The 11,253-nt window shown below is 50.8% G+C and overlaps 1 protein-coding gene across 1 annotated transcript; it reads right to left on the reverse strand.

The window, feature by feature from the left end:
* Window positions 1-4,321: 4,321 nt before the first annotated feature.
* On the reverse strand, window positions 4,322-9,174 carry LOC131558077 (endonuclease domain-containing 1 protein-like). The gene is made up of 2 exons (XM_058805670.1): window positions 8,860-9,174; window positions 4,322-6,127 (listed from the first exon to the last, which is right to left on the reverse strand). The coding sequence occupies exons 1-2, from the start codon at window positions 9,142-9,144 to the stop codon at window positions 5,585-5,587; spliced, it is 828 nt and encodes a 275-aa protein (XP_058661653.1). The 5' UTR covers window positions 9,145-9,174; the 3' UTR covers window positions 4,322-5,584.
* Between the last annotated feature and the right edge of the window lie 2,079 nt (window positions 9,175-11,253).

The raw sequence follows: 11,253 nt of genomic DNA on the forward strand, positions 1-11,253 counted from the left end.
CCTGCCATGGCACTGCAGCTGCACCTTCCCAGGGAACTCAGGCGCTTCTCACCCCACCGTGGGCATGGAGCAGCTCTGGGCTCAGCAAAGGGCTCCATCCCTATTGCCCATTCACAGCAGGCTCAGCAGAAAGCAGAGGCACTCCCAGCTGAAAGATGCCCGGCAGCATGCTTGTGGAGCTGGGGCAGCCCTGTGCTCAGCTCCAAGCTGGCTTCCTGGGAGAAGCACAGAATTATTTCTGTTGGAAAAGGCCTCTGGCATCGTGGAGTCCAACCTTGGACCAATCACATCCTGGTCAAGCGGACCATGGCACCGAGTGCCACATCCAGTCTCCAGAGATTGGGATTTCACCACATCTTCAGGCAGTCCATTCCAATGTTGAATCACCCTTTATGTGAAGAAATTCCTCCTGATGCGCCACCAGAATCTCTTCTGCTGCAGTTCAAGGCCTTGCCCTCTCATTGTCTCAATGGCTGTCCAGCAGAAAATGCAGATCCCCAGCTGGCTACAGCCCCTTTTCAGGGAGCTGTGGAGAGAAATGATCTCTCAGAGCCCCCATGTCTGGGCTAAAGAACCCCAGCTGCCTCAGCTGCTCCTCACAGGCCTTTCCCTGCAGGGCCTTCAGCAGCTCCATGGCCTTGCTCTGCACGGCCTGCAGAGGTGGCCTCGGCCCGTGGATCCAGCCTGTGCAGATCCCTCTGCAGAGCCTTCCTGCCCTCCAGCAGCTGAGTCTCCCTCCAAACTTGGCACCATCTGTGATCTTGCTGAGAGTTCTCTGCATCCCCTCATCCAGATCATCAGGAAAGATCTTCAACAGGACCAGCCCCTCCCTGGGGACAGCGCTTGTGGCCGGACGCCAGCTGCGTGTGGCACTGTCACCAAGGCTCTCTGGGCCTGGACATGCAGGCAGCTCCTGAGGCAGCCAGGAGAGCACCTCTCCAAGGCCAGGGCTGACAGCTTTTCCAGGAGAATGCTGTGGGAGACTGTGCCAGAGGCTTTGGTGAAGTCCAGGTGGACACTTCCAAAGCCACTCCTCTCGTCCGCTGGGCCGGTCATCTGGTCATCAAATGAGATCAAGTTTGCTATTGTGTTCTTATTTTATTTTCTTAATTGTTAGGATTGGGATGAAAGGAGCAGGAGAGAGTGTTTCTCGTGTTTGATTTTAAGTTTTCATTAATTCTTATCTGTGATGCAGTCTTAAAAAGTGTGAGTGCTGTGGCATTCTACTAAAAAGATACAAAATGGCCCACATATTTCTCAACCAATTCTTTTAAGGCTAAACTATTGAATTAAGAAATGACACGTAAATTACTTTTACTTTTAGCACAATAACTAATCACTCAGAATCCATAAGGTAGATTTTTCTAACAAATTACATAAAACAACCTAAATTCATGTGAAGAATAAAGTGAAGAAAAACAACTAGCCGGGGCCCAAAATCCTCCCTGTTTCTTTACATATATTGCTATATTCAAAAATGTTACATCCTAAGTTTTTTACCCTTTGCTGATACATACTTCTATTCAAACTATACACCTGCACTTTCAGGGCTATCAATCAATTCTGGAAGCCATCTCCAAGGCCTCAGGTCAAACGCAGTGTTCCCAGTAAGGTCTGTGCCTTTTAACACAGAAAGTTTAAAATTCTCAGCATCCAGGCTTCCAACAGTTCCCTAGTCAGGACCTGCCTTTCCTAAAGCCCTGCTGGCTGGGACTGATGCCTTTATTCAACTGGATGTGCCCTGTCATCACTCAGGACAATCTGCTCCAAAACCCTTCTGGGATGCAAGGTCAGGTGGACAAACCTCTAGTTCCCCAGATTCTCCTTCCAGCCCTTCTTGTGGATGGGTGTCACAATGGCCAAACTCCAGGCGTCTGGCACCTCCCCAGTGACCCAACACTGACTAGAACTGATGGGGTTGGTGTGTTGCTTTTGCACAGGCGGGATTTTTGTAGCAGAAGGGCCACAGAGGTGGCTTCTGTGAGAAGCTGCTAGAAGCTTCCACCTTGTCTGGCAGATCCAGTCCCTGATGGCTCTGAAGCTGGACATGCTGGTGGCCACCGCTGGGCCAGTTAGAGATGTTGGTGACACCTCTGCAATAACATATTTAAGTGGAAAATGAAAGCAAAGTGGCGTGTGCAGTTTGAATTGCAGCCTTAGATTAGGAGGAGTTGAGAACATGTTAAGGAAACAACATGGAGACACCAAGGTCAGTGGAGAGGGGTAGAGAGGAGGTGCTCAAGGCACCGGAGCAGAGATTCCTCTGTAGGCCATGGTGTGACTGCGATGAAGCAGCAGTTCCCCTGGATCCCCTGTGGATTAATGGGAAATGCAGAGATCCACCCACAGCCCATGGGGATCCAAAGGGGATGAAGAGATCCACCCACAGCCCATGGGGATCCATAGGGGGATGCAGAGATCCACCCACAGCCCATGGGAATCCCTGGGGAATGCAGAGATCCACCCACAGCCTCTGGGGATCCATAGGGGATGCAGAGATCCACCTACAGCCCATGGGGATCCATGGGGAATGCAGAGATGCACCCACAGCCCATTTCAGAGCTGCCCACACTGCAATGGGTGGGTGCTGGGATCCACTGGGAGACCTGGTGAAGAGAGGGGTCCCGTGCTCCCCTGCTGCAGCAGCCTGTCCTGGGAGGACTTCACCCAATGGAAGGATGACCCACTCCAGGGCAGTTTGGGGAGGACTGTGTGCCTGTGGGAGGGACTCCTGTTGCAGCAGTTTTGGTTGGACTGCTGCTAGTGAGAGTGGAGCCACAGTGCAGAAGTTCAAGGAGAACTGTCTCCCATGGGAGGGACCCCACGGTGCAGAAGGGGAGGGACTCCTCTCCCTAAGTATTGGAAGAGAACCTTGGGTGATGAACTGACCAAGCCCCCCTCACTCTGACTGCCTGTGCTGTTGGTGGGAAGGAGGGAAAGGTTGAGGAAATAAAAGGTGTTTTAAAGGGCTACTTTACTTATCACTATCCTCTGATTTCGTTAGTAATAAACTCAAATTCTATCTCCAACTTGAACAAATTTGCCCTTGAGGCTGTTTACTCCCAATCCTTATCTCAACTCATAAATATTGATTAATTATTTTTTCCTCTCCTCTTTCTGGCAGTAACAGGGGAGGCTGGGTGAGCAGCTTTTGTGGGTGCCTGGTGTTTGGCCAGTGTCAAACCACGACATTTGTTCAAGCAGCCAGTGGCTCCAGAGCCTGGAAAATGGGGGCAGTGAGGCATGGCATGAGGAATGGTGAGGATGAGTGTGGTCCCAATCCCCAGCCAGTGTGCAGAGGTGTGTGAGCAAGTCAGAGGCAGCCTCAGCCTGAGCTACAGCAGAGGTGTCTGCAGAGGGGCCTCAGCCTGAAATCACTCTGATGCTTTCATCCCAGCAGGGGCTGTGTCAGCATTTGATCCCAGCAGAAAAAATCCATCCAGGCAGAGGAGCTGGCATGGCAGGAGCTGTCCAGCAAAGGCAGTGAGTGATGTGCTCACTTTGCTCTCCTAAAAGCAACATCTTCTCCCAGGGGTGTGTGCAGCCCTGCTGGCACAAGGCACAGCTCTGGCTGCTGTGGCCATGTAAGCTGGAGGCAAGAGGAGCAGAGCTCCATGGTGCTGCCAGGCCGTGCCCCGTGTCTGCCCTGGCACCTGGTGCCTGTGCTCAGGTGTGCAGAGCCCCCAGAGCTGCCCCTGGGGAACGGGCCTGGCCTCTGGCTGCTGGCCCAGCTGGGGATGCCTGTTGCCCAGGATGCTGCAGCACATCAGCCAGCCCAGTGGGGCTCTCCACAGCTCAGGGCAGCTGCAGGGGCCCAGGGTGCAGCTCTGTATGCAGCTGAGGCAGGCCTGGAGCTCTGCTGGCTGCGGTCACAGCTGGGACACCAGCACACCTGGAGACACCTGCATGGGGCTGCCTCACTCTGCACCTCCTCCAGAACCTGTGTTTTAGAGCAGCCCCAAACAGGTTGGTCCTGGCTGAGCAGTGAGACCCAGCAGGACAATGAACAACAGCTCCTGAGCTGAGATGTCCAATGCCAAGCTGGGATGTCCAGGCACCTCTGAAAGTGACACAGCTTGCATGAGCTGTTGGCACCCTGGCACACTTGGTTCATGCCATTCACAGGAGAATGACTGGTGTCTGATGCTGACACTTGTGTGGGTGTTGTGGCATCCTCTTATGGCGTTTCACACCCAATGTCCTGCAAGGATTCTCTGGGCACTGTGACTTTACTGGTAGATGTAGAAATTTCAGTGAGAAGCAACTTGTTTTTTATAGAAGACATGACCCTGCAAGCCAGCACTGCAGCAAATCACTTTTATTGTAAGCTCTTGCAAATTCCATGATGGGGCACACATTGAACTTTGACAAGCATTGAATACATTTCCCCAAATCAGTTTGCCATCAATCTGCAGAAAAGCTTCAGAAGCAGAGCAGAGCATGAAGGTGTCCAAGGAGTGCAGCACGGGAATTCAGCTTTGGCTGCTCCAAGCTCTCTATGGATCTGATGCCAAAGCCTGCCTGTCTGATACAACAGCTGCTGCTCTCAAGTTGCATTTTCAAAGCAAGCAAACAAAAGCATGTGCCAGGATCACAGAATCACTGAATTGTTGTGTTTTGGAGGGACTTCTCAGGATCTTCTAGTCCACACTCCAGGCTGCAGCAGGATCAGCTAGAGCAGGTTGTCCACAATCATGTATTGTTGGGCTTTGGGGATCTCCAGACATGGAGATCTCCAGACAGGATCTCTGGGCACCCTGAGGCGCCCTGGTGCCTCAGCCTGGCCAAGGAGGTGAGGGACAAGTCAGCTGCACACTCTTGGGGACAGCTGACGAGGAGAGGACTCGTTCCTCAGAGCTCTCTCCTGCCATGGGCAGCAAAGCAAAGCAGCTGGAGGCTCTGCCCACATCTTTGTGCCTTTGAGCAGAGCAGGAGGTGCCCTGAGGGACAGAGCTGGAAACACAGCAGGGAAGGAAGCAGCACAGACTCTGACCAGGACATTTGTCCCCCTCTCCTCTGCTCTGCTCAGACCCCACCTGCAGTGCTGCCTCCAGCTCTGGGCCCACAGCACAAGAAGGATCCAAAGCTGTTGGAGTGGAGTCCAATGGAGTCCATGAAGGTGCTCCAAGGGCTGGGGTGCGTCTGCTCTGGAGTGAGGGAGAGAGAGCTGGGGATGTTCAGCCTGGATAGACTGCTGAGAGTGCAGTACCTCAAGGGTCTCCAAGAGGGCTGGAGAGGGTATTTGGACAAGGGTATGGAGTGAGAGGACAGGAGGGAATGGTTTCACACTGATGGAGGGCAGGGTTAGATGGGATATTATATAGAAGTGAATTACAGTGAGCAGGCTGTGGTATGAGTAAAAGTTACCCAGAGCTGTTTGACTGCCCCATCCCTGGAAGGGCTCAAGGCCAGGCTGGGGAGGGCTTGGAACAAGCTGGTGTAGTGGAAGGTGTCCCTGCCCATGGCAGGCAGCTGAGAATGAGATGATCTTTAAGGCTTTCAGGTCCCATCCAAACCAATCCATTCTGTGATTCTGTGACATGTGGGAAAAGCTACCTAACCCTTTCCATTGAGGAAGTGTGACCTATTTCTGGGAACAGGCATTTTTGAACAGAGTAACCCTTCCACCGTAGAGATCGGTCAACCTCTTCTCCAGCTCCTCCAGGCTGACGACCTCCACCTTATTTCTGTTATTCTCAGCGATGGCCCCCCAAGCTTTTAGGGGCTTTTTGTCCCTTAGACAGCAGGCAGCTGACCAGATGTGGCTGGGTCTGTTCACCCTCTCATGGGATATGTAGGTGTTCCCAGGCACAGCACCTGTGATCACGTAGGTGTTGTTACAGCCTTGGGCATTATTTTCCATTGTTTTATACTCATACTTGTTCCACTTGTCATTGTTGAGAGTCCTGTCCTGAGGCACTGCATTGGTGAGAGTGAAGGTAGCCATCATGCTCTCTTTACTGAACTGATGGCCACTGGGGCTCAAATGGCCACGGTCCAAATCCTTCAGCCCTTTGTAGTCATCAGGAATAGCTTGGCTCTCTTTGATTTGGTCTAAGGTGAATATGTCTTGCTTTATGAGGGCCCAATCGTATTGCATGTCTGGAAGACTATTTCTGTCTATGAGCTGGACAGGGAAAGAGAAAGAGGTGTTAGCATAGGGAATGGGAGTAATGGAGATTACCATGGAGCAGAAGTCTCTGATGGTCAAGATGCCATTTTTTGTCATCAAAGTGTTGAAAAACATATGAATCTGAGAGAAATCATACACATGCCCCTCCTGCATGAATGCAAGAGCTTTTAAGAGAAAGCAGCTCAGAATCTGACTGCTCTCAGTTTGACTTGTGACCTTTGTGATCCAGCCTGCTGCCTCTGCTGGGAGCATGGATGGATGCATGAGACAAGGAGCATTTCCCACTCCCAGGATTGAAAGCTGACTTTGGTGAGACACCTTCCCTGCCAAATCTGTTTCCATTTCCTCCTGCCTCCACAGCCCAAATCTGCCCTGGGCTCTCCCTGGATCCCCTCACACAACACTGTCATTCTGTGATTTTATGTGTGGTTGCTACAAGTGTACTGTACAGGTGTACTCCAGTCTTGGAACACCAGGACTATAAACCCATACACAGGGAGATGTGTCAGGAAATCAGTCCCGGAGCTGAGGTTTCCCTGGGACTGCTGCACTTGATTCCAGCATGAACAGTTTTGCTCAGTAAGCAAAAAGATCTCAAAGTGAATGGAATGTGTTACAGCAGTGTTGAGAATATGTCTCAGAGCTGATCTGGGCCAGGGAGAATTTTCTGCAGCATTACTGAAAAGTAGTTACAAATGATCAGTCTCTGAGAGGAGCCTGTAACTCCAAAAGAGTCCTGGGGAAACGAAATACTCCAAAAATGTCTCTGGAGAAAGTTAAAAAAATATCAAAGGGTTTTTGGGTGTCCAGGGTCCAAGGTCCAGGAGGAAAAGGTCCACCTTGGCCCCAGGGGGTGTAAAAGAAATGGAGGGGGACAGAGGTCCCAAAGGAGAGACTGTGCCTTTTTTGGAGTGGGACGATGCATCCTTAAAAAGACAACCCTCAAAGCTGCTCTTAGTCCGTGTTTCAGTGGTGGGAGCACTGAACATGAAAAGGAAGAGGTCACCATGGCCACCAGAAGGACTCCTCCCCTCTGGATGAACTGGGAATTGATTATTTAAGGGGTGGTGCCAGACTGAGTGTTGATGATTTGGGAAATGTATTGTATTGGGAATTTGGTGGGGAGGAGGAGATGTATCTGTGCAGTTTTCCTTTTCCTTGTGTGTTTTTTTTTCTTTCTTTGTAGTTTAGGTTTTTTTTGTAGTTTAGTTAATGAAGTTTCTTTCCCCTAAGTAGGAGCCTGCTTTGCTTATTCCTGGTCACACCTCACAGCAGATATCAGGGAGAGGGTATTTTCATGGGGGCACTGGCATTGTGCCAGTGTCAAACCATGACACAAGCCATTCAATGATTCTCCAAAAACTGATAATGTGGAGGATGCAGTGATGCAAGACCAGAGTAGCTGCTCAAGCTCCTATGCCTAAGGTGAAAAGATTATTTTTTCTCATAACTTCAACATCATTTAGTTTATCTTTACAGAAACATATTTAGCTTTCCTTTGGAGTAGGCCATGTGGCTTCCTTCTCTGGCTCACATTCCCCCAAATGCCATGCTGCTACTCTGTCCTTACCAATGACAGGAATTGCTTCCTTTTCTCTCCTGCAGGTGATCTGGCCTGTTCTGCTGAGGTTTGTCTGAAGGACATTTGTGAGGCCTCTAGAGCTCGTGAAGTACTGTCTGTCTGCTGGATCCTTCTGGACCAAGCCTGAGCCAAAGGTGCTCAGGGGTCACTGCCCATAGGTGGAGATCCCACCCTTGTGACTGGACCAACACTGATGCTCCTCTGTGGAGACCCTGAGGGGCCATTCCCTGGTTTAGAGAGACACAAGAAACTTCCCCCAAAAAGCTGTGAGACCCCGTGGGCTCCTTCCCCTGTTCCTATGTCGGTTCCTATGCCCCTGAGCAACATCTCCCTATTCCATAATTGACCTCATCTTTCCACTGCCCTGAGACCAAGCTGACACCCAGGCCCCATGGCAGACCAAAATTTTCACCCTGTATGTGAAGGGTGCTGGGACCTGAACATTGCAACGCAGGGCTGAATAAAACATCTGTGCATTTTATGCCAGGCCCCTTAGGCTTCCTTACTCTAGATTATGCTAGCAGCAATTCAGCTTGCTACACTCCTCAATTTTCAATGCCAGAAATGTCACTCCAGAAGTCCCTGCACAGTTAACCTGACCCTCTCATGTCCGGTGCCTTTTCCTGGGGCCATCTCACCCCTTCTGAGTTTCTCCTCACTTCTCTCACACCAATCACAAAGCCTGTTTGACACTTCACTGGGAGCAGATAAGCTCTGCCAGGGATGCAGAACACCTCAGGGCAAAGAGGAGATCACATCCCAGCAGGACTGTTGGTCCCTCACGTTTTGCCTCTCCTGGATGTCTTTTCCCCATCACTTGGTCAGCCAGCAGAGCAGGGCACAGGGAGGGGAAGCATTTGACTTTGTCATGTCATGCCAAGTAATGTGATTTGCTGTTCCTGTCAGGTGAAGGCAGAGAGCTGGGCACCTTTGGGATGTGATTCATCTCATGCTCCTGCTCATGTCTCAGGTGCATCAGAGGAACCATGTGGTGAAGGAGTTTGAAGTTCAATGAGGAAATTGCCATCCAGTGCATCCACATGCATGTGTGAACTGGAGTGTTAGGAAATAGAAGTGGTAATTTAAATGCTGCAGCTCATCTCTGAATGGTTGGAGGGTGATTTGCTGTAAGAGAGACACTCACCTGAGGCTCAACCATCCACCACTTTTGAGGTTTCTTGTCATCTCCAGGCTCATACTTGTAAGCAGAGTACACTGGAATTCTCCTGACTCTGTTGTACAGGGTGGCATAGTGATACGAGTTGTTGAAGCGCTGACAGATCCGGGCTGGGTTATTTGGATTCAGGGCACCATCTGGGGGAATCCCATCATAGAAGAACTGAGGACAGCTATCAAAGGAGTTCACCACCTCGCTGTGTCCCAGCCAGAGGCAGCTGGCCAACACCTGCAGCAGCAGCAGCCCCAGCATGGTGGCAGGATTTCAGTGAAGGGCTCTTGCTCCCCTGGAAGGCAAATGCAGAGGGACACTCAGCTTGGAGAGAGCAGGTCATGGCCTGGAGCCATTTGGTGCAAGGGGACAGAGATGGCAGAGCAGGGGATTGTGAGAGACCAGGAAAGGAGTGATTTCTGTCCTCCTGCATATGGAAAAATCACAAGGATGACAAGGCTGAAACCAAAAACAGGGTTTAGGTGCCCAGCAGAGTCAGCAGTGGGAGCACTCAGCCTGTAGGAGGAAGGAGCCAAACCCACCAGGACTGCAATCAGCTCTCACAGCAAAGGGATCTTGCAACTGAGGCACAGCCCTGGGACAAGGTCACCTTTGCCCACCTCCCTCCTGCTCTCAGCACCTTCCCACAGCACACACCTGCAGCTGGGCACGGACTCTGCTCAGCCTCCTGCCATGCTCAGCTGGGCTTTAATCTCATGGGCCATTGGGCAGGCAAAGAACAGCAATGCTGCACTGCCTACAGCTCTCTGGCCCCATCCAGGTTCACACAGACACTCAGCTCTTCCAGTCAGACCCAATACTGAACCCCAAATCATCCACCTGGGCTCCTGCCTCTCAGCTGACATGGGGCCATGCGTGTCCTGCTGCTCACCTTGCATTTCCATGTTATCCAACCCCAGACTCTGAACTTGCAGGCACATGGAGGGTGCAAATGAAGGGGCCAAGCAGATGGCAGCAGCAAGCATGAGGGATAACATCTCTATCTTATCAGCACAGTGGGTGCTGTAATGCAAGCCCTGAGGGGCAGCTCTTGCCCGGGTTGATTGGGATTCCTGCTGATGCCCATCTTCAGCTTTGCTGATTATTTCCCTGGACAGTCAAAGGCAGCATTGCAGGAATTTCTTGGACAGCCACCTGTCCTGTTTTGTCTTTCTCAGTGCTGATGGGATTTTCAGCAGTCAGTAAGTTCATTCCTGTATGAGAAACCTGCTGAAAGTACCTTGGCATGCTGGCAAGCAAGCAAGTGGCTTTGTCTCCCTTCAGAGGCAGCATAGGTTTGGGAGAGCAGGGATGCTTCCATTTGCATTGGCAGACACTCATTGGACAGATTTAATATCATCAGCATTTGGGATAAGGCAGCAGGGACAGGCAGTTCAAAGGGTTCCTGGCACACAAAACTGCCACAGCCTCTCAAGCACAAAGCCCACCTTGGGCTGGCCAGGGGCTGAGCTCAGCACTGCTGAAGGCTTGACAAGTCACCTTGCACATTTGCCCTTGTCTTCTTCTTTTCCCTGCCATCATCTCTCCCTTTCCACTGGATTCAGGATGCTGAGCTGCACATAGCCCTGCTCTGACCCAGGATATCTGGTCCTTTTTCTCTTTTCCAGCCCTGGATCGGGAATGTGGTGACCAAAGAGCTGCAAACTGAGAACTGCAACTACAAGTTGGGAAGTTTTACAGTACTCTGCAGAGCATGCCCAAAGCTGCCCCAAATCAAGCAGAGAAGGGTCTGAAAAGTCCTTCTGCATGACCCACCCCATGAGACTGAAAGAGATCTAAATAAGGTAATATGTAATATAACAGATTCATAGAAAAGAACCTACCGTGAGAAGGAGCAGCACAGGATTCTGCTCGCAGCCCAAAAGTGCAGAGGAGTCTCAAATGCCTCTGCTGCAGTCTCACACTCTCTGGGTTTATATGCTCTCCAGGAAGTGACAGGTGTTGGATTTCGCAAGAAGGTTTTTGAGTAAATTTTCCTGGGAATTTAGACCACACCTGTGTTTGTCCCGAGGTTTTTTACAAGGTCATGGGTGGAGTTTTAATACTCAATAATCTCCCCCTTCCTTCTTATTCTGCAGTTTGATATTAATTTTTAGGCAAGCCTGCTTGAATTTTTTCCCAAATCATTCCTTCTGTCTGTACCCTCCTGACTGACAGAAAACAACAAAGTCCTGCAAAATTCAGTGCATGCATAAGCTCTGATTCCTCCTTGGAGCTCAGCAGCTCCAGCCTAGCCTTTGTCCATGTAGATATTTTTTTCAGAAAGTCAGGAGAGATTTTTAATATTGGAATCAATGGTGAGGAGGGAGAAAGAGCTTACCTCGGTGCAGAGTCTCAGAACAGGCAGCT

Source organism: Ammospiza caudacuta, chromosome 5, assembly GCF_027887145.1.
Source record: "Ammospiza caudacuta isolate bAmmCau1 chromosome 5, bAmmCau1.pri, whole genome shotgun sequence".
Classification (NCBI taxonomy): Eukaryota; Metazoa; Chordata; class Aves; order Passeriformes; family Passerellidae; genus Ammospiza; species Ammospiza caudacuta.